The sequence below is a fragment of the Diadema setosum genome, chromosome 20, assembly GCF_964275005.1.
Source record: "Diadema setosum chromosome 20, eeDiaSeto1, whole genome shotgun sequence".
In the NCBI taxonomy this organism is placed as follows: Eukaryota; Metazoa; Echinodermata; class Echinoidea; order Diadematoida; family Diadematidae; genus Diadema; species Diadema setosum.
Window position 1 is genome coordinate 15,369,012 of NC_092704.1, and position 24,786 is coordinate 15,393,797.

The following is a 24,786-nucleotide window of genomic DNA, read 5'->3' on the forward strand; positions in this document are numbered from 1 at the left end:
TTAAATACACAAAATGTGAACAATAGTTTTAATAAGAATGCTTCCAGACTAAACCGTATACAGTTATGGTTTATTGAGAAAAATGCTGATATCTCCTCATATTTTAGGCTTTATTGCAAAAATTTCATATGGTAGGATGTTTTGTGATACAACAGACCTACACATATGCATCAAACGTGATATCTTGAACATTTTTGAAATCACTGCTCCAAAGGTAAACTGGACCTTTAACTCCTTATCTACCAAGGATTTTGGACTGTATAGTAATGCTATGTGATTTTTTCTGCCAATCAGCTCTCATAGCACACCAAAGGCTAAATAGTGTGCGTAAAGCCCCATTTTAACAGAGCCTTTCAAGCTAGAGTTACTGCGACAAAGTCCAAGTAGCATCCAAGTATTTTTTTGTTTTGTTTTGTTTTTTACCCTGTTGCTTGGACGTTTTCGCAAAAATTTTTGCTGAATTCTACCCTAGCCAACAAGGGTAATTACCTTGACACTACCCTGACAACCCTTCTATTAGAACGTAACCGTGGTAATATTCCTTTGATACACTCAACCCACATGTGCAACATTGCAAATAGAGAATGCCTGACACACTGTGCACTGATCACGGGCATGGTTTGTAACCACTGATCTCAACTGAATTGAGATCAGTGATTAAAACCACATTTTGCTTACTAACACGATTGCCTTCCTCAATGTGCGCAATCTAGAACAATAAGCAGCGCTGGCCGATGGACAGTGTAGTCACATCAGTGGACACACCCCCTTTGTGGAAACCTACGCGAGAAGGTTTTCGGTGTGTGTCTGTTCAAATGGTACCCTTCACTCGCCCCTGCTGTTTTATTGCCCAAGCCAAGGAATTTCATTCTCTGGATGTTGTCGCGACATATTACAGTATGGTCTGTTAACACAGGGCTTGAGACATATCATACAAACGTTACTGGAATTTGGAGATCTGACAATAGCTGCTTTGAACCTTTGAGGAGAAAATTCGAATCATTTCATTCTTTTTCTTTTCTGCAAGAGCCTGAAAGTACCCCCAGTGTCGACTTGATGTTATTGTTTAAGGGAGTCTGCTTTCGTTGTTTTCATTTGGCTTGTTATGAGGAAGTAGCCACAAGGAAATTATGGGTAGATCAACACAAAGCGATTACTTTATATGGAAAATATACTGGCACTCATTTGAATCTATCTACACATTCATATCAGTCTCTTGTTTCAACAAACACATATCATTTAATAATTAAAGAGACACTGTGAATCTGCTTTCTATGTCATGGTAGAACGTTTGAAATTGGTGCCAAGTTTGTAAACTGGTACAAAAAATCTCGAGCTATGCTTGATTTTGCTATGTCGTAGGTGCATATGTCAGACTGGCTGACTTCCAGTTGGTCATTATTTTTCCAAGTCATTATAAACTGCAGTGCTCAGTGCAGAGTCTCTTCAATGTCATTGTCCATGACATGAGCATGCTGCACAAAACCATAGACTTTATGGCATGAAAAGTCATGGATATGGAAGCAAGATTCTCTAGGTTTGTCTTCATCAGATTAAAATTCAAACTAGTGGGCTATTTTGCTGTTTGAGAAAATAGCCCAATACTACGACTGTGCGTCTTCATCAGCTTGAAAACAACCCGCTTGGGAAATTAACCCAAAGTTGACGCATGCGTACTTTGCAGCATTAACTTGGCTCGCACAGCCACAGAACTCTACGTAGAGTTCTATGGGCTCAGCGTGTGGTTCAAATGATTGGGTCAAGAAAATTTTGAGCTGATGGAGACATAACCTGAAATAGTGCACTAATTCACACAAGTAGCACGCTATTTCACAAGAGACCAAGATTTTAGGGGAAGTTTTCCTGATCAAACAGTGTGCAATTTGCATCTTTATTGCACAAATAGTGGGTTAATTTGACATTGGGCCAATTTCCTTGTGAAACCACAAAATATTGTACTATTTTGAAACTTCATTGTGATGAAGACAGGCTTTTTTTTGACATGTGGAAAACATCTCTCTCTTCTTGTGAACAAACAAGTAGGGAGAGGGCTAGAGATGACCAACTGTCTTTAAAGGACAAGTTCACCTTCATTAACATAAGGCTTGAGAGAATGTAGCAATATTAGTAGAACACATCATTGAAAGTTTGAGGAAAATCGGACAATCCGTTCAAAAGTTATGAATTTTGAAGTTTTTGTGCAGTCACCGCTGGATGAGAAGACTACTGCAGTGTATGATGTCAAATGCGTACAAAAATATAAGGAAAATATAAAGAAAATTTCACAAAATTTTATCTTTTGAAAAAAGTACACATTCCCTTGACTCGTTACTGACATATGTTCTGGGTAATATTATTCCCATTGCATTTAGAAAGAGGCAAGTCAAGTGCTCTTTTATTATGCGAAAAAAAGTGAAAATATGTTGAATTTTCTTTTCAATTTCTTTATACTGTTGTACTCATATGACATCACAAGCCTTAGTAGTCTCATCATCCAGTGGTTCCAACACAAAAATTTTAAAAATTCATAACTTTTGCATCGATTGTCCAATTTTCCTCAAACTTTCACTGATGTGTTCTACTAATATTGCTGCATTCTCTCAATCCTTATGTTTATGAAGATGAACTTGTCCTTTAATACCTAGATTCCCTACACAAATACAATGTGCGATCTCTCTCTTTTTTTTTTCTTTTTTGTCCTCGAAATGTTATTTACTGAACAGTCAAAGAATACTGCAGACAATGCTTTGACAAGTTTTGGAGTTACAAACTTTATATGGATGCTTGAGGACTGAAGGTTCATCTAGTATTTTTTTTTCTTCAAAAAACGTGATGAATCTTTTTTTTTTTTCGGTTCATTTTCACAAAGGACATGTTGGTACAAATATTTCAATGGACTACACTATGAGGAAATTATGTTGAATTGCATTCAGGATTGTGATTACACTTGTGATATCCTTTGCAAAATGTTATGATGCGCCCATTTGATGGACTTGACCTTCTAATGCAATGGGATTTGTTCTTGATGCTTTACATCTCAGAGACTTTAAATTAGTAAGTGATATTCAGTACCTATCTGATACACTTGATCATCATTTCCTGTATATCAAGAGCATCTTAAAGTGGTAATAGTATGCGCGTCATAGCTGTGTGCAATATTCAGTTGATGCTGTGGGCTTCACCTTGTACAAAAACTTCGGGAATGTTTAGTTGAAGCTTGCAGTTGCCCGCAGCGTGTATAGAAACGCTTACAAGGATTTTTTTCCCCATAATATTCACTCGCCGTGGACCCAGGCCAGACAATGCTTAAAGACTGGCTCTTAGTGGGTTAAATAGGAAGAACCTCTCACAAATGTCAGAAGGCTGAAATCAGTCACTAGGTCAGCCACAGCAAAGCCAAGTTTGCTCTGATTCTGATCTGAAATGGATGTTGTCCTGTGACTCCTGTCCAGTTTTCACTTCGTATTCAACTCTCATCATTTCTTGCGTTCCTCTGGAGATACAGTTTGAGTTTGATTACTTCCTTGGTCTTTCCATCAAGAATACAAGTGTCCTATGGGACAATGTACTGGTGTTGATTTTGTTTTTGTTTTTGAGTAGATGATGGAATTTGTAGTTTATCGAAGGGGAAAAAACTGTGCGAACTTCAGAAGGGAATGTCACCTTTCTGGCTCATCATATCAAGCAAATAGGTTCAAAAGTATACAAATTGTATTTAGCAGTTATGTTGATTATCTCTTCCGAAACAATTTCCAACGTGTTTGTCAAAAAAAAAAAAAAAAAAATGCAGAATGGCACCTTCATTTTTCTTTTCTTCATGTATTGAGATCAACCGCCCATCTTGTATTTGTCTTCTCTGGAAATTGGCCTTGCCTACCAATGGATTTGCAATAGGAATGCCATCTTTTTTGCCAGTGGTGTATCTTGCAAACTGGTACTTGTAAGACAATTTCTCGAGTGGTTGAATTCATGTCAAAAACCACATTGAGGGAGTGAGAAGAAGTATTATAATTTTGTAGAGAAAAATTAGCAATTTCTCAATCTAAATAGATGCACAATATGCAATGTATTTATGTTATTGGATGCAGTACTTTTCTGAGTTGTGCTATTTTTGTGAATATTGATTGACTTGCAAAATAAGTGATAATGAAAACACAGCAAGATATACTGTGTACGCAGTAGGCAGTGGGGAGTACCTGCTTGTACAGGCTAAAAAGACTTGCAGGGATGGGTGGATGTTTGTTGTGGAAACATTTAGAAAGGAAGAGAGCCAACCTGAAGACTCCACCAAACCTTGTTGATATTGGCATCAGTTTGATGTCATGTATTTATGTCGCCGATGCAACGGTCATTGGGTGCACGCGCATTCTGCATCTTGACTGTGCTCCTAACTCTGCACCATTCTTGATCGTTTCTTTCCAGTGGTATAAAGCTACTCCCAGCGACGGAGACCCGTATTTCTACAGCGAGGATAGATCCAAAACGTGTTGGGAGCTTCCGGCTGTGGTGAGTACAGTCCTCTGCATTAAGCTGCAAATTTCACAGCATTAATCTGACAGGGAAAGTTAATGAATCATTCATGTATAAATTGAAAAATGGGTGAATCATGGGTCTTGCAGGCAATGTGAGAAAAGAGTTTTTTCAAGTGTATGCTGATGACATATGTTGCGGATACTAATGACAGCACGTAAAATTCTCTGAAATATAATGACCATAGCCAGGAGTCTTTGAGCTTTTCTCCCAAATTCTCTGAGGGAAGTCTTGATGACTGCTGCTTGCAACCATGGCTTGAAACCAAAGAATCAGTACTTGTGATTTTTAGGTGGGAGGAAAAATAAATAATTGTTGTCCATGACAGACATGCATTTTGATTGCCGGAAATGCCTTCATATTCATCAAGACGCCATTTGTGCCCCCTGCAGAATGTGTGGGTTCATTTTGTTTTCCTCATAAACTAAAGCTGATGCTATGGCAATTCTGAAAGAGTTCTAGTGAAACCAAACTGGAGTTTATTGTGCAGTTTACTTCAGTCACACTCAGGACTATAGAATTATTGTGATTGCTCTCATATCCATTTATTCATCATGCCTTGTTTTTTTTTTTTTTTTTTTTGTGGCCTTTTGTAAAGCAAGCTTGTGTGTATTGAGCAAACCCCTGACTGTGGGCAATCAAACAGTCTGTGGTTATGGCTCTAGAGAACTGAAACATACAATGTAGTCGTTAGGAAGTGAATAATTTGGATTTGCAGATTTTTTATTATCTGAGAGTTCTACATCATCTTTCCCTGTAATGCTGTTATTGCTTTGCATTTACTTGTATGTTTTATGTCTGCTTTATATGCTGTTGATTCATTTTATGTGGGAGGGAAAATGAATTTGAAATGGTTCTTGTACATGGTAGAACTGGATCGTATTGAGAAAGGAGGTGCATATTATGCTTGTTATTAATACATATCACATTATTACCATAATTGAATGTGTGAGGTACATGTAACCCTTGATAAAATTATGTGATCAGGGCCCCGTTGCTAGAAACTTTGCGTTTAAACGCAACTTGCAACTGATTGTCACTGGTCAATCAAAATCATTGTTGCATGCATGTCTTCTTAATAGGGCAGACCCTGAGCCAATCAGAATGGTTGTTTCAAAATTAGCAATTATTTGCAATTGATTGCAACTTTTTTGCAACGGGGCCCAGCAGTAGTAAGGCCGTACATGTAGAGAAACAAAAATCCAAACAAAATAAGAAATGTTGCTTTTGTTTGTTTCTGTGTTTACATTCATGAAGCAAAGCCAAAGATTCATTGCAGTGTTTAGCATGTGTACATGCATTTGAGGCTTTATGTTTTTGTTTTTCTACTGTTACTCATAGTATGTATGATCATATGTATGGATACATAATGTGAACATGCTTATACGTGAACATTCCTACTTTGGCAGAATTGCATCAATATGATTATGTAAGCTATTTTTTTTCTTAGTCAAATGTTTTGTTTCAAAAAGAATGTATGAACTTCAGTCATCTATTTGTGTGTGTGTGTGTGTGTGTGTGTGTGTGTGTGTACAGCTGATTGATTTGATACTGTGGGTTTAGTCTCATTTCCATATTTTTAACCTTTGATCAGAGTGCTTGATTCAGTATGCTACATTCTGATACGAATGTGATATGTGTTATGCCCTTCTGAATGTACACATGGCAATTTCGCGGAAGTTGTTTGCTTCAATATCATTGTTGGAATGAGATCTGACAATATTCTTTACTATGTGTTGCACTATCTTTATCCCCCATATTTCCTGCATATGATTTTCTTTCTTTTTTTTCTTTCATCATTATCACTTTTTCCATTTTTTTGTTTTGTTTTAAAGAGTATTATCATTTTTTTAAAGACTCATGTGGCCCAGCCATGTCAGGGTTCGAAATTGGCGATGGTCCGCTGGCCATTGGCCACCCAAAATCACGTCGGACTAGCTAAAAATCATAAAATTCTGAAGTCACTAGTCCGTCTGGCTAGCCAAAAAATTGCTTCAGTATCAAAATTGATTCTAAGTAGTCCGCCTGGCTAGTTAAAAAAAAAAGTTAAGTGCGACCCCTGCATGTTTTGATCTACTATTTGTGGCCTGTGAGCTACTTGTCTTTATCTATGATTTATTGATTTTGGTTCAATACTATACTGGTACTGATTTTAAGTTATTTGCATCTTTTCAAAGTAAGAAATTTGGAATATCCCCTCTTTGTAGGATCATCTACAAAGTGAAAATATTATGAAATTCTGCCTCAGTCTGAGGAATTTCCCATTTCAAAATTTTCAGTAAAAGCAAATTTGTCATGAGAATTAAAGAGAGCTTTGATGGTTTTAGGCGTACAACTTTTGTGCAATGGGTCTGTATTCATGATCGGAATGATGTTCCAAAACTAGTGGAGACATCCCAACCATTCTGAATTTGGAGGAAAGAATCTCAATTTTGACCATTCCCAGCTCTTGTTTCAATATGAGTTTCCTATTTTTCTTGATAATTTTACTACACACTCCTATGGGAACTGCTCTTTCTTTCCTACTTTTGAGATAAATCATGCCTATTTTTCAGTTAGAAAGATTGGGAGGTCTGCGTGTGAATCACTGGGTAGCCACAATCACGAATGTTGCAATGTAATAGCAGTTCCCAAAGTCATAAAGGTATTGAATTCTTTGAGTCATATATATATATATATATATATATATATATATATATATATATATATATATATATATATATATGTAGGAAAGAGGTGAGTAGTAAGACATATAAAGACATAATCTCACAGTAATAGAAAGGCATCTCTCTCAACCAGAGCCCTAACACCGACTAGTTGCCGCTGGACACAGATGTTACTGGTCCAGCCTTCTTTTTCCGAGCTCATATACGATGTAATTTTTTTTTTTTTTAAATGCATTTCCTGACAAATTGAGGAAGACACGCCCTTGCCATATGATGCTCTGCTTATTCAGTTTTTCAAACATCTGCCCCTTGATCTGCATTTAGGCCAATGTGTGGAGAGAAATTAAAAGTTCCATTGCAGTTTCAAATATTATCTGTTATATGATTTTATATGCATATGATGGTCATTACTGTACAAAAATGTATCCATTTTCTGTATGATATAGAAAAAAAAATCTAATATAGGTGTTTGTCCGCATACAATGATAACTGACTACAATGAGGTAAGAAAATGTCAGTCTGAATGATGATATTTTTGTTCATTATCTCTGTGCTAGGTTAATTATTAGCAAGCAGTTTTCAGTCTCTTGTTTGAAGCACTAGACTGATTACCAGTAGTACTCTACTGCCATACCGTGTCTTTAGGTTGTCGTCAAGTTGTTGTGTGTCAGTGTATGAAGAAAGAAAGTGAGGAAGAGAGAGTCATGTTTGTGGTAATTAGAGACTTCAGTAGTAACTCAAGATTATGCTTGATAATACAATTTCACATTCTTATGTTTTTGTTGTGATGTTGTTCAGACCATTGTGTGGATGTTAGTAGGACAGTGTCAGCCTTTTCTAGATAAAAGACCTTCCTTGACTGAGAGTTGTGCCCCTGAGCATGTGTGTTTGTTGCACTCAGAATCCACCAAGAAAGGGTGTGTCAGTGTGTGAAGAGAGAAAGTGAGGACGAGAGTCATGTTTGTGGTAATTAGAGACTTCAGTAGTAGCTAGTAACTCAAGATTATGCTTGATAATACAATTTCACATTATGAAGTTTCTGTTGTGGTGTTATTGAAACCATTGTGTGGATGTTAGTAGGACAGTGTCAGCCTTTTCTAGATAAAAGACCTTCCTTGACTGAGAGTTGTGCCCCTGAGCATGTGTGTTTGTTGCACTCAGAATCCACCAAGAAAGGGTGTGTCAGTGTGTGAAGAGAGAAAGTGAGGACGAGAGTCATGTTTGTGGTAATTAGAGACTTCAGTAGTAGCTAGTAACTCAAGATTATGCTTGATAATACAATTTCACATTATGAAGTTTCTGTTGTGGTGTTATTGAAACCATTGTGTGGATGTTGGTAGGACAATGTCAGCCCTTTCAGAAATAAAAGAGCTTACATGACGGAGAGTTGTGCCATTGAGCATGTGTGTTTGTTGCACTCGGAACCCGCCAAGAAAGGAGGATCGATGTGAAGAAGTTAAAGGTCCAGTTTACCTTTGGGAGCAGTGATTTCAAAAATGTTCAAGATATCACATTGATGCATATGTGTAGGTCTGTTGTATCATAAAACATCCTACCATATGAAATATTTGCAATAAAACCTAAAATATAAGGAGATATCAGGGTTTTTATCAGTAAACCGTAACTGTATACGGTTTAGTCTGGAAACATTTTTATTATAACTATTGTTCACATTTTCTGTATTTAACAACACTTAACATCGATTATACGGATTAAAATTTTGACAGTGGTTGTTTCTATCCCTAACTCACATTTTAGAACTATTTTAAAGCACTAATGCTTTCATCTGCAAATGGTAAATTGCGCCTTTAATGTCAAGCAAGGTTTTGTCAGGTTTCTGTATTCCCTTGTATGGTAGTTTAGAGTGGGTGCTTGAGATGTTGCCTTTTACAAATGAAAAAAGAAAAGAAAAGTTTTGTTTTTCATTATTCTATTTCAGAAATGTAGCCAAACTGAATGTGCATTTCAAGAAGGTTATGTGGGAGACTGAAGGCTTGAGTTGTTTCAGGGTATGTGGTTGTTGTTGGTGGTTTTTTTTTTTTTGTTGGGGCGGGGGGATGAGGTCATGTGTCAAGAATTACAATAGGGAAAGCTCTCTCAGTGCCTTCCAGTTAGCAAGGAAGAGAGTGAGCCTGAGTTCAGTGACGTTAGCGTCACGGCAAACTGGATTTCACACGAAAAAGCAGCATAAAAGTTTAGGGAATCCCCAAAATGGTGGTTTTTAGGCAGAAAAGAAAATATTCCACTGGAAGTGCTGAGCTGGAGTTGCAGCTGTGGCTGTGTTTACGTGAAGGAAGTGGAAGGTCAATCAAAGGGGACACAGTTTGTATGACAATTTTTAAACCGTTTCTGTAATGTATTACAATATATGTTTTTTGGGGGTTTTTTCTACAGCCTGGTAACAAAACGTATCATTCACCTGCTCCTACCATTAAGTTCCATTGGCTGGATTTCACTAATAGGAGTTATGTTTGATCCTTAACCTCAAGGATAAGCTAACTCTGAGGATAAGCTCTATGGGGCGCCAAGTGTCGCACGGTCAATTTTGTTCCAAAATGACTTGAATTCTTTGACGAAATGGCCAGATCGTCACGAAATTGACCATGTGACACTTGGCGCCCCATAGAGCTTATCTTCAAACTTGGCTTATCCTTGGAGGTTAATGATCACCGTCTGAACATATTAAATTGAGATAATACAGAATTGTTAATTGTATAATGTACATCTATATAATGCGAAGTGTGTGTGTTTTTGTGTCTGTGTGTGAGTGTATGTGATAGCGTATATGCTGACACTGTGATGCTGACGTCATCCACAGCCAAGTAACAATTTACTGTCACAGTGTCCATGTACAGGTGTATTGTTGGGTATCCCCTACACTGGTCATTTACACAATTCAAGTGATTGTAGCTGAACTTCCATACATTGTACCTCTTTCAGAAGGCAGGGGGAATAACATCACCCCTTATGTACAATATGTACTTATTAGAAACAAGTCAATGGGATATGTGCTTTTCCTTATATAAAAGGGGGGGGGAATTATTAAATTCTCTGAATTTCGACAAACTTTGTGATGCATTATACAACTTGTAGTACTAATATTTCTGCCTTCACTGAATCCGCATCTATTTGAGTTAAATGCCCCATTACAAAGACATTCTGAGGAGACTGATTTTGAGCCGACGATTGTAGAGAGTGTTTGGCCTGGACAAGGACCACCGATGAGCCAAGCTTGGGAGATGCGATGATGATTTGATGACGCTCAATCCAATCTAATGCAGAGAGTGACATTAATGGACGGCAGGGTCCCACGCACTCGTCAGCGGTGGCGCTGTTGCCTATTGGTTTGTCTCGCTGTTATATTGCTGGTGGGAGTGACGGTGAATCATCGCAATTCTCGCCGAACTTTAACGAGACGGCGAGAAGTCATAAATGCATCGGCTTTGTTTGCCGACTGGATAGGAGGGTGTTTTACAACAGGGCACGGCTGTACATTGCTGCTACAGGAGGTGGAGTTTGCAATTTATGATCAAACCAGTCTGGATTTGAGAAAATCTTGGCTCCAATCGTTTTATCCGTATTTCCCTACTTTCTGTTTGAGCTGACAAACTATTCCATGCAAACCAGCATCTATGGCTGTTTTTCCTTGTGCTAGATTTCTGTGTAATTGAGTTGATGTTGTTGTTGTTTTTGTTTGTTTGTTTGTTTGTTTTTGCAGGGGTATCTGCAAAGGTGTAGTTTATTATTCTGCATTTGATAAGTCACCACTGCAAATAATTTTTGTGCAGCTTTGTAAAGTAAATCATAGTAGGCCTAAAAATGATATACATATATATATAGGGCCTGTGTTGGTGAGATCATTGGGAATTAATCAGCACCACCATCAAAGCTTAATGTGTGCTATTAAACAATATCAAGAATATAAAAAAAAAATATTTGTACAAATATGCAATGAATGTAAATAATGAAGAATAATGAGGCCATTACAGTGGGTGATTTATTTCTTTGTTGCTATTATGCTGTATGTGCTGCATACTCAATGCATGCTGGACCACCAGTTGATGCCTTTCTTTGTTTTTTTCCTTTTTTTCCTTTTTGTGAGTGAATTTTTGGTGTATTCACTAACAGAGAGGAAAAAGAATGAAAGGAAAAAAAAAACAATTCCTGAAGGTCGTTAATTTTTTTTTTTTGTTTCCAGCAAATCTTGTGGTTTATAGGCTAACATTAATTAGTAATTTCCTCTCACATACGGCTCACATGTAAGCACAGAGAAAAGGATAAAGCCGTATAATTTCATTTGCTACCCTCTCTAATAGAAATCACAAAATTCATTTTGTGATAGATTAAAAAGTCTTCTTTGTACAGCTGTGCCTAGAATGTTCATTTAATCATCTGTATGATACGTACGTTATAGGCCTATTATCAAACTTTATAATGTGACATTCATACATTCCTGTATTGGCACCATGTAGTCACTGAATTTATGGTGTACTGAGGTATTCAGGATAGACGATAATCTTTTCCTCTTCAAAATTCTTCTCTTCAAAATTCTTCTCCTCAAGGATGTGTGTATTTCCTGGTATTCGTAGATCTCTGCTTGTGCATACATAGTCTGCCATTTGTTGATTGAATTTCTGGGCAAGGGTCACTTTGTGTGTACTATAGAGGGTGCAAAAAAGTATGACGACACCCTGTCGGAATAGTACACAATCCTATACACACACACAAACACACACTGGTATTTGTACTGGTGCAATCATACATATCAGTAGGTAGACATTTCACACATCAGCAAAAGGGGAAAAAAGGGTGTATAGTGTGACTTCACACGTATACCATCATGACCAGAAAAATAAGAAAGAGAGAGTGATAATAGAAACATTGTGGTGATTCACTCAGTTGTGCCAGAATTGGGGGAAAAAGAGAGAGAGAGAGAAAAAAAAAAAAGAGGTAGGCTCAACACCCATAGTTAGGGAGAACCCCTGTGATGTCATCATGACTGTCCTCCCACCAACAATAAAGTGTGTTGGGTCCATGAATTATCTATGTCACATACAGCTGTAGGCCGATGCTGATTAGGTGTGCATCAGTCAATCACTATAAACACAAAGAGAGAGATATATAGAAAGAGGTTGTGACCAGAGCCAGTCTTTGTTTCAGTTTCCACAGTGTCAGTGATGACTAGTTATAAAGTCTGATGGCAGCAACAGTTGAAACAAAGGGATGTTTTGGTTCCGCGCTGAGTAACGCGTTATCTCTGGGAGTTACCTCATATTTCCTCTGAGATACTGTTTGTGTGTATATATGTACCATGTGGAATTGAGTAACAACCTGCAGTCTGTTCGTCGTTCGCTGAGTGAAACACTTGGAAGAGAACCGCTTGCCTTCGAGAAGCACTTTGTGAATTATTAGAGTAGATTTTGTTTTACGTGACCTCCATTTAGGGAGTACTGAATGCAGATTTGCAAGCAACCACGGGATAATTGTCTTCGGGTCCTCTCGGAAAGAACTGGGCATTGAGGATATCATGCCGTGCCTCGGGGCACAACCAGTGCAGCCGGGGGATTTGAACCAGGGAGGTTGTGAGTGATAATCTGTGATCTCATCCAGATACATAGCCACTTCAGCTCCTTCAACTTGATAGTTGCTGTTATTGTCCTGAAGGATTTCAGTAGACAAACCATTGCTCCATTTGTCCATGATTCAAACAACATCAATTCTGTGAAGATGCTCTCGACTGATACTACAGATTGTTTCTGGAAGTTGGACATCAACTGTCTGCTGAGAATACTCATTATGCATCTCTGATTGTTGTTATTTTTGCCAGAAGTCCGCCCAATATGGATTATATGCAGAGGAGCTACGAATGACAGTGCATGTTGTTTGTAATTCATTCATTCAAAATTGTTGTAACTTTTGCCAGAAGCCCACCCAATATGGATTATATATGCAAAGGAGCTACAAATGACAGTGCATGTTGCTTATAATTCATTCATTCGAAATGGGAATTCCACTTCTGATCAATAACAATGCCATCAGCAGAACAGTACTCAAATATTGATCATCTTGGTGGAAACCCAGAATTCCTTCAAACAAAAAGCTGCATTTGGTGAATTCTTAACAAGTGCAGTGTCGTGACAGGGGAATTTCTTCCCCTGACCTTTCAAATAGCAGACTGGTAAAATACTGTGCATATTTCATGAATGTGTGTTTTGAGAAACAAAGAGACATCGAATTGATGAGAGAGGATTAAAAATCGCGAGACATGACAACTCTAATCACTTTCAAACCTGAGCTCATGAACCAGGTGACCACGAACAGCTCGATGCGCTATGGCTGTTCCCGCATTGTCTTCACAGATTCGGAAGACGTGGTGAGTATGAAGGGTAAAATCACGCAGCGTGCTTTAATAATACACCACATTCACATTGAGCACACATCAGACACTAACTACGGAGCTGATAATTGGGAGTGATCCGCGAATGGTGCAAGATCGCAAAAAAAAAAAAAAAAATCATTAGGTAATATGATCTGCATTGTGATGCGGAAATCAGTCCTGGCGGATGTTTATTTTCTTGAAATTATCACGATAATTTGTCCTGTGCAGTGTGTGTGAACAGCACGTGAAGACGTATTGGTTTTTTTTTTTTAATTCCATAATGCAACTCGTCACATAGTTCTGCACACTAGAATGCCCACAGTCACATTCTGATCACTGTTGATTTTTTTTTTCTTTTTTATACCCCCGCCAAACGAAGTTTGAAGGGGGTATATAGGAATCAGCGGACGGTCGGGCGGTCGGTCCGTTGCAAATCTTGCGTCGCGAACTACTTCCTCAATTTTCAACCGATTTCCATAAAACTTGGCACAGATGTGTGCCTTGGGTTGTAGATGTGCAAGACGTATTTTTTGACAGTACCCAAAAGTACGTTGCCATGGTAACGGCATATTATGGGCAAAAATGGGTACAAATCTTGCGTCGCGAACTCCTCCCACAGTTTTTGATCAATTTTTATGAAATTAGGTACAGATGTTCATCTGAATATGTTAATGTGCAAGACACATATTTCCGCAGTGGCAAAAAGTGCGTTGCCATGGTAACGGCATGTTATTGGTAAAATATAGGGCAAAATGCTTCATGGCAAAACTGCTTCATCAGTGTTCTTCCAATTCTCATGGAATTCATATTGAATGTTTGTCTTAGGATATAGGTCAGCATGACATATTTCTTGACAGTGACAAAAAGTATGTTGCCATGGTAACAGCTCACATATTATGAGCCAAAATGATGGAAAATTTTGTGTTGCAAACTACTTCCTCAGTTTTTGCCCAATTTCCATGAAACTTGGTACAGATGTGTGCCTTTGGTTGTAGATGTGCAAGACGCATTTTTCGACAGTACCCGAAAGTACGTTGCCATGGTAACAGCATATTAATGGCAGAAGATCAAGGAAAGATCTTGCGGATTTAACTACTTTCTCAGTTTTTTGACCAAAGCTTATGAAATGTTGTTTTGACCAAAGCTTATGAAATGTTGTTTGGCGGGGGTATAACCAGTCGCTGTAGCGACATTTCTAGTTTGTTGTTGAAATTCTAAGGATAATTGTCCTGCGCAGCGTGTGCATATACGGTGGCAAATAAAATTGATTTTTGCATTGCGAATCAAAAACCAGTAACTCCTGTGTGTGAATGCGGTTGCAGAGAGAATTGGTTTTAGATGAAAGCTGTAAAACAGACAAGCCACCAGGCTAACCAGATCTACTAGAACTGGACACAACATGAATGACCCCTTTGGATTATTAGTCAGAATACATGTTGTGCTTCATGATCAGTTGGTCGGGAACATTCTTCTTGTTCATACAAATCAAAAGTCGTGAGTCCTGATGGAGAATGTGAAAGCTCTTTAAAATTGTGATTGCGCATCATGTTTACGCCATTACTTCTGATAATTCTTATCCAATTTTGAAGATGGGTTTGCAGCATTTTCAAGCAGTCATGGTTAAATCTCACAAAAGCATACCGGTACTCATGAAATTTACGAAGCAAACAAAAGTTGCACCATACACATACATATTTGTACATTGCCCTCATTCACATATTATTTGTTTTTTTGTTTTCACCATTATTTATTCATTTCTCATATTCATCCTTCTTTGTCATCAAACATTAGACGCCAAACCTTGTTTGCTTGTTCTAGATATTTATGAGATAATGGTCCCATCATGGTATGCATCTATGCTTAAATCCCCCACCCCACCATTTTTATGATTTTCTTCTTTTTTTTTTTTTGTAAAGCGGGGGGGGGGGGGGGGGGGGGGGAGGGGGGGGATAGAGGATAAGTGCAGTTCATGGAATGCATCACAGCTAACACAGAACTGAGTCTGACATAGTTTCCTGGTACATTTCAGTTGGTCATTGTGACCATCCTGTACCCAGGGACATGCATTATATCTACCTCCCTGCCGGACCCAAGAGTTTGGTTTTCTCTGAAAATAAAAGTAAACACATTTGTGCTCCTGCTAATTTGCCTTAGGATTATATTCCAGGATGTTAGGGTTTTGTTTGTTTGTTTATTTCTTTGAGTGGTCAGACAGGATACAGTTTTCATGGTTGGCACTGCAAGCAGACATTTCTTGCAATGCAGATTAAAACAATACTATTGTGTTCATGAAGAGCTTGGGTGTATGAAGAAAGAAAAAGTGTGGTTTCAGTTCCCTACGGTGAGCCTATTCACCATCCTTATATGGTATAGTATATATTCATCAAATATTTACACAAATTTGAATACACTGTGAAATGGACTTTTGTGAGTGGCCTGATAGCCAAGTGGTGATAGTTACATTGTACAAGGGAATGTCTTCTGCGTTAGGAAACAACTCGCACAACATGTTTCATGTTTTACACTGTACAAATGGGACTTGCCACTCATGAATAACTGTTATTTACCGTAGGTGAGTGATCTTATACAGTATCAGTCATATTTTGAGATCATGAGGGTATTAGAGGGTTAACCAGCTAATCTGCTTTCATGAGTGTATGGAGAAACAGTATCCTTGGTGGGGTGAGATTATTGTTTGAGCATTTGTTGGTTTGATGTTGTGCTTTTCATGTCCAATGTTGGTCTCGGTTTTGTCTATTCTTTCATTCTTAGGCAGTGAGATCAGTTGAGTTCTTTCATAAATTTGGGACTTCTGTGTATTTGACTAAGAGATACATTAAGAAATGGATAGAGATAGAAAGAAATAGAGAGAGAGACTAGGGAGAGACCTGTCCACATTACGTAAGTGCTCATGAGCTATATGCATGTGCATTTCGAGAACTGTTATAGTATTGTGTGTGGTCCACACATTTTTTTTTTTTTTAATACAGTGATTGAACTTCCTTGATGACGGTACTCCACAAGCTCATGTCCTGAAATTTGTTATAAAGTAATATGATATGTAATCATTTGTGTGCAACTTCCATCCAGGAAGTTGTTTGTTTTTGTTTGTTTGTTTGTTTGTTGTTGTTGTTTTTTGGGTTTTTTTTTTTTTTTTTTTTTTTTTTTTTTTTCAGGAAGGCTGGCAATTTGTTCATGTTCAGTGCTACCCCCACCATGGTAGCCAATGATAGAAACGAATAGCAACGAGTGGTGATCATACCAATAAGGTCCTCTTCCTTTTCAGTCTGGCTCGCAGTGGAAATGGTCCTTTTAAGGAAATTCCTCCTTGGCCACTTCCAGGAATATCCTCCGTATGTCCTGGTTTTTGTTGCATGGTGTGCAGAGACGGCGCAGACCCATGCACATGCCTGTGAGAAAACTTTGAAACTCACAGTATGTGATGATACTGTCCCACCTGCCTGCTATATGGTATACATGTACATCTGCTACTGGAGAACATGACAGCAAAGAGAGAAGTTATTTTCCGTGATTAGCATTTGTCTTCCCAAAGCAGAGGAGAGTTGTATGTTTTCTATGATGGTGATGATCCACATCATTTGTATAGCGCCGTATATCTGTTGCAGAAACATTCGAAGGAGCAGACTCCTCCAAGAGAGTTAGCAATCGAATGCCCGGTGAAAAATGTGAGTTTGGAGTGAGTACTTTTGGTGGAAGTGTTTGTATTGGTCTTTTAATATCAATGCGGAGGAAGTTGTTATCAGTGGTAGCAGTGTTGGTCTTACACGGGAGTAGAAGTGAAAGTGTAAGTGAAGGTAGGCTGTTTGTTGGAGCAAAGTTGTGACTGTTGGAAGGAATATCAGCAGGCCCTGTGGGTCACTGAGACTGAGAGAAGATGACCTGGTCACTCACTTTGACATCTCTTGCACTCAAGTACTCTTCAGTTGTCCAGGGTATAGAACAACAAGAGTGATTGTTCTTCAAGTTGTGTGAAGGTAATGAGCAGTTCCTTGTTCTTCAAGCATGTGCAAGAACCAGATATCTTAATTTGTCTTTATTCTGTTGTTGTCAGATACACGTGTTGTCATTTTCATGTATGATTTCTTTGGAAAAATGCAGAAATGCAATCAAAACGGAAACTTACAAAATTGCCCAGATATCTCAAATATATTTCCTGTATCATTGCAGATATAATTGTGTCTCTTATTCAAATTGATGATGAAGAAGGGAAGGAAAGTTTTTAACCTAACATGAATTTTGACCTACACAATATCCTTAATGAATGTTTGTATCCATGCGGGTAGAATTTTTCTTCGACTTAGCCAATTTTACGACTTGTGCAAAGTCAACTCAGAGGTTGACTGTTGGTCGGTCCATGTGGAATAGTGGTTCCATGTGCATGTGTATAAGAACCAGCATAGATTTTCTGAGATATGTCAGTGTGAAACAAGTGATTGATTGCTTGCCATTGGTTTGTAATATATCACTAGTTTTGATATTGCACCACCCAAGGGCTATATGTGGCTGATTTAATGCAGCATGTATTTCATAAAGGAAATCAGAACACTTTTTGTTCTTAATCCTTGTGTAAGACTGTACAAGTATTTTGCAGCAATGATGATTTCATACATCACTTGTGGAATGTTACTATAAAGTATTCTATGTACATACAGTGTACTTTACAGCATGCTGCCGGTTGATGGAATGTGTACCCATCTACGGGGCAGTATTAACTTTTGTACGCATGTTGGATAATCTTGTGTCTAAAAGAGAAATGTTTGAACCAGTATTGAATGATATAATATCACATGATTCCATGTCAAAGATGATATGTAGGATGTGTATTGACCATCTGACCTATGTTGGGGTTTATCACTGATTAACATGATTCGCATAAATGTGTCTTGTGTGTATGTATGTATGTGCAAGTGTGTGTGTATGGACTTGTGAATGTGTATGTTGTACATCTCTTAAAGGGACTGTACAGTACTGGTTGAGGTGAGGATTCATGTTTTGAACATTCCTAAGTGAGATAATGAAAAGCCTCTTATGAAATATGAAAGAGCATAGTAATTTTAAGAAGGATTCAACGTTTATTTGATGAAAATTGGTTTTCAAATGGCTGAGATATCCAAAAAAGTGCTAATAATAAAAGGCGACATGCCCCAACTTTATTAGTATCTCTTTGTTTCACCTTGTTTTTGGATATCTCAGCCATTTCAAAACCGATTTTCATCGAATAAACTTTTGATACCCCTTAGAACTGCATGCTCTTTAACATCTCATAGAGTGGTTACTGAATATCTCACAAAACGTTAAAAGCTAAATCTTCACCTCGACCAGAACTGTACACACCCTTCTTTCTTATTACTCTGAACAGTGGGTTTTTTCTCCCCTCATAAGGTCCATATATTTCTGATGTATGTAGATCAGACATTCCAAGAAATTAGACATATTATTACTGATGCTTTAGGCTGATTTGAACATTTCAGTTTGATGTAATTGCATTATATATCATCATCAAACATAGGTAGGTGCTTTAATAGTCAAATACCAGTCTAAAATTTCTAAACATGATCAGGTGATAGTAATCCATTTGTCATGTCCTCATCCAGGCAGAACATTGTGGAGTACTGAACAATAGGAGATCATTTTCTTCTGAACAAATAGCAAATGATACCAAACAGTAAAATGATTGTATTCTAAAGACATTTGTTCGACTAGAAATAAAGTATAATATATACTGTGAAAATGGAAAAAGCAGTAACTGGGCATGGCATCAGTACAGGAGACAACCTGCTTTGTGATTGTAATACGACAAATGGTAATATAACAATAATTTCCCTCTCAAGTCTATTTTTCTGTACCATTTTCTGAAGCATTACCTTCATCCCATTGTTCCCTCTTATACAGAATACCATGAGATGGGGATATGTGCCAGCTGATGAAATCAAAATTCATGCCGTATATCAATGTACATCAATTGTATAAACTTTATCTTACAATATACTCTAATGTCTTCTAGCATACATATTAACTTTACTACCTCTCTTGCCCACCCCCGCCCCCACAAAATAATAGGAAATCACACAAGTAGATTTACTTTACGTAAGAATTTACCACACAAAGCTTTTTGTTTCTTATTTTGTCTTTTTTTTTTAGATTGTCATTTTTGGGGCAAAGGCTTTGAATGGGCAAAGGCTTTGAATGCATCTGATTCACTTCAACAGATTTTAGTCGAGCAGTAGAATAACATTGCCATTTGGTCAGTAAAGTGAAAGTTAAAAAAATATTAATGGGGCAGGTCTGTTACTAAATTTGTGCTGTGTGTGCAGCGGGAAATACTAGTAGCACTGTGAAGAGGGTTTTCCCCAATAACCTGATTGGTAGACTGTGTAATATCCAGACTGTTGTTGAACCTCATCCTTGGTTCTATTCCGCAGCATGGCCATGATCCCTGTATTTAGTCTTTCAATGTGTTAAGTAGTTGAGTAAGCTTCATTCATTTATTTAAAGCGTATGACACAATGTGCCTGGTTGAATGAATGAATGAATGAATGAATGAATGAATGAATGAGGTATAATCAGCTATAAACACACTGAAATATGAGTAAGCTATGCTTTGGTGAGACAGTCTATTACTCTGCCACCGATGTTGTCACTGTAAAGGAAATGAAAAAGGAAATGGATATTATTGATTGTAATTGTATGAAGATGATGATACCATACAGCTCAGTTGAATTCATGAGATGACACTATCCCTCGTTTTGCACTGCTATACTCCACTTCTCTGAGCACCCGACACTCCTGATATAACCCACCCTCTGAATTGACCCCCCACTCCCTTGTCATTAACGCATCTGTCTTTCTAGGTGAACTCACGCCGTCGCATGGTATCCGACAGTGACCGAGCAGGCGGAGACGATTCCAGGTTACCCAGCCAGTCCCTGCGGCCAGGGGGCGACACACGCCCGGCGCGCCCCTTTTCCTTCCACCCACACTTAGCTCCATCTCCGGGCGCGAACCTCCCTTCTGAGAGCAGGTTTCTGGATGTAAGGATGTGTTTTCTTCTCGTTCCTCTGGCCTGCCTGTGTCTGTTTGTCTCTATGACTGTCTGTCTGTCTATCTGTCTCCTAATCTTTTAAGTCTGTCTTTAGTATGGTTTCTGTCTTTACAGGAAATCTTATGTTGAATGTGTTTTTTTTTCTTTCCTTTTTAAATGATTATCTTCAATTTTGGTGTTTGTTATTTTGATACCAGCCTGATGTTTTTCAAGTAATGTTATTTTGTGTCTAGATGCCAGGCCAAATGTTCATAGGAAGGAAAAAACAAACAAACATGGGTTTGTGTGATAATTCTATTTGTCACGAGGGGGGGGGGGGAATCAATCCTGTTAAGAGTTCAGTTCAAATATGAGGTTAATTCTACCTCTTTACTGTGCAAATTCTTTGGGTTTGGAATCTTCTAGGTGATTGATGTTAGTGACATGCTACTTTTATTTAAATGCCTTTTTCAAATATTCTTAAATTGTTCTTATGAGATGTTGATCGTTTTCTTTTTGTTAAGTGTTTTGTCTCCTTTAAGCATGGCCTTGTTTATGTGTACATGTATGTGGTAAACATGTTTTGCTCACAAAGAAGTATGATTAATCAGTTGACTTATAAAGAGTAAATCGCCCTTCCCCTTTGGCAAAACCTTGCAAGTTGCAGCATCTTGTCTAAGGTGCTTTCTTTCTTATGTCCTGTCCTGCCAATCATTTTTTCTAATACTCTGTTGCCTATGATGGACCCTCTTCAAAGGCTATAGCAATTTCGTTATCTTGTGAGGAAAAGTTTTAGATTTAGGTAGCAGGCAAGCAAAAGAAATTATTTGAAAGTGTTTTGATGTTGAAACCAAAGCATTTTGTCTCAGACCATGGCATAATATTGTCATAAATGTAAAGAATCATTTTCCTGTTGCCCCCCCCCCCATGAATGTTGTCATCCTATCTTGTCTGTTTTCCCTTCGTACAATATTTCCTAAGTGGAACATTACAGCCAGAATTTTAGCAGTAGGCTGCATACTCATGCATATTAAAAGTGGTAATATCATGTGCAGAAACAGGGGAAAAAATACAAAACTGAAAATAAAGCTTGTCATTTTTACCACTCCATTATAGTACTTCTTCCAAAAAAAAAAAAAAAAAAGAGGAAAAAATCAATGTGTCATGCTAGCACATATCTCCTGATCCATTTTTACATGCTGTCCCTGAAAATACATGTTGATTTTATTTTCTGTGCGTACATTGCTGTTTCCTTCACCTGATAAAAGGTTTCCTTAACATGCTGTTGTTGTTGCTTTTGTCTCTTGTGAGCATAACATTTGCATTGTTGTTGCCACGGCACCCGCATCCAGTAGCTGTGTGTATGAAAGAAGCGATGAACCCATCACAGTCAGATTGATCCTCTGTCTTGTTTTCGTCTTTCATTGCATTCTCTGTTTTACATCTGCCCCCCCCCCCCCTTCCTCCTTTGTGATGGCACAATCCGTGTATAGCGTGGACTACCCATGACGGAAGAGGTACTCATTTTCATACAGTACCAGCTATTAATACTTTTTACTATCTTCCTGCTCTTTCTTGTTTTTTTTCTTCTTCTTCTTCATAGCATGGAAAACCCAACATGCAATTATTGCACTTTCACTGCTAACCTTATATGTGCATGATTTTTATCACCAATTTAACGTTCTGTGTTTCGAGCTAATATTAAAGGCTTTATCAAATGAAAGCCATCACGGGCAAAAAGCAGTTTTGAATATTGCAGCTGTGTCTAAATAAAAGGCTGCCACAAAATGCGCAAAAATATTAGCTTATTAGACAGGGTGGTATACACCGTGCTTCTCAACTTGTAAATATGTACATGTATCAGTGGGGACATATATATCTCTATGTGGTAGACATAAGGGGACACTTTTACTATTATCTGGATGGCATGAGGGTTGTTTTGGTTCACATACTTAACTATCTGTTTGTTTGAGTTTTGTTGAACTTCTAAATGTACTAGCCCTTTGTTTTTTGAGCAAGCTCTGGCATAAAATTCCACTCATATTCTGCAGACACCAGCTGGCAGTAGGCAGCATGTGCCTGCCAAAGTTTTTCTCCAAGCTTGAAAGGAGTTTGAACGTGTAGAAATCATAATAATCAGTAATGTTATCCCATCGTAGCAGGTTCAGATGCCTTTTGCATGTCTTTAGTTTTGTGGGTAGTCACAATATTTGAGCGGTCACTTAAAAAGGGCTTACTGTTGCCACTGTGGTTAACAGCTTTGGCAACACGTACTACATACAGTAAAAGGTTACTAGTCTGCATTGCATGCTACAAGACTAGCAAATGTTAAAACACACACACACAAAACAAGAAGGCAAACAAGCAAAAAATGAATGCAATTTTTATTTTTCGTTCTAATTTCATGTCACATGAAATGCATGAAACTTTTGCAGTACTCCAAGGACTGTGGCATCTTTCAAAGATTTCAAAATAAAAGAGTCAGAAACAGAATTATGCTTTGATCAGATTCCACATGCTTTGTGAGGTGCAATGAGCCAATAATTTGTACACTAGAGATGCTTAAAAAAGAACAAATAAAATAGATTTTAAAAGAAGGAAGAGAAAATTCAAGATGTGTAATAACACAATGTTATGATGCTGCAGCACAACTTTTTCAACTGCATCAAACTGTCTCAGAAGTCGGAAGGGAAAACCCGCAGCAAAACATGAAATGATTGCTACTCACTTGTCATCTGTCTGTCACTGTGTTTATTTGTTTGTTTGTATGCATAGTAGAGATGCTGTTTCTGTCTTGAAAGGAAGTAATAAAAGACTGAGCCGATTTCTGTCACTTTGATATTTTGTAAACTTGCCATGTATCACCACTCGACCCCCCAAATAATTTGAAATATGGAGAGTAGTGTGGGGATAAGTCAAGTCTGTTGAGGAAACTGGTTCAGCTCGACAGAAAGCAGACACACTGTAGCTTCTTGTAGGATTCTCATAGGTTTGAACTTTGTGGAATGTATATTGTACAACCACAGCAGGATATCATGTAGGTGATTGTGAAGATGAAAAACTATTCCCTCTCCTGTCTGCAACACTTAATATCACAAAATATTCAAAATAATTACCTATTAATTAACTATTAAAGGGGAAATCTGTTGGGTTAATGCATAAATGAAGAAGTCACACATTGACTACAGTGTATGTAGAAAATGCCAGTAGTGTATGGGAGTGGACAAAACATTTATAGGGCCTATACATATCGTCGGCCTTATGCCAAAAGGGCCTTAAACCTCTTCTACTGTTATGCCAAAAGGCCCTTGGCATAAGACCGACGAAATATCAACAGCATTTGATACCGTGAATCACTGACTGATATATCAACAGCATTTTATACTGTGAATCACTGACATAAAATAATCAGGTAATATGTTCGTATGTTTATCAGATTATGCAATTAATAAGTGTTTGTTTGTTTTTAAATCCATGTATCTCCTGATACACCCACGGCGTTGTTTCCAATCATTCTGCCAACCCAGATTTCTATCATTAGTGTGTCATCATGTTTTGTAGTGTTTTGTGCTTACTTGTCAAAACATGCAATTTTATAGATGTACAGGTAATTATTGGCAACATTTTATGGACCTTATTTGTTGAAAATGACACGAAACTGAAAGTCTTGCCTATTCACACTTTATCAAGGAAACTTTCCATTCAATGTTTGTTTTCTGTAAGAAACCTGCACAGTGATACCAAGGTCATTTTTCCCCCTCTTGCATTTAATGTATTATGAAATTGGTGTCCTGTTACCAAATAGCGGTGCTATCTCTAAAAACAAGATTTTATGCCAAGTTTTTGATGATATTATTACCTGCCTCACTAGAGATGCGGCCCCTCAATAGTTACGACTTCCTCGCATATCGTCTCGTTCAAAATCTGGATTTTGAAAGCCGGGACATGGTGACAAATATCATTCAATAAATGGCTACAGACTGAGTGATAATTCCCGTAATGATATGGACTCTCTTATCATTGTTTTAATATGCTATAAACACACATACACACAAAAACCCCACTAAATTGCAGGCCAAGGCTGATTTCCTACACATTAGACGTTCATTACTAAAGACTTAACAGGGAATAAGATCTGCAGCAACATTTATGGGCATAGTTAATCAAAA

The 24,786-nt window shown here is 37.9% G+C and overlaps 1 protein-coding gene across 1 annotated transcript in view; it reads left to right on the forward strand.

The window, feature by feature from the left end:
* Positions 1–24,786, forward strand: part of LOC140243455 (uncharacterized) — a 77,850-nt gene that overhangs the window by 29,983 nt on the left and 23,081 nt on the right. Inside the window, exons 4-5 of the mRNA XM_072323132.1 lie at positions 4,423–4,506; positions 20,448–20,627. Coding sequence (XP_072179233.1) covers positions 4,423–4,506; positions 20,448–20,627 — 264 coding nt within the window. The remainder of the gene's footprint in view (positions 1–4,422; positions 4,507–20,447; positions 20,628–24,786) is intronic.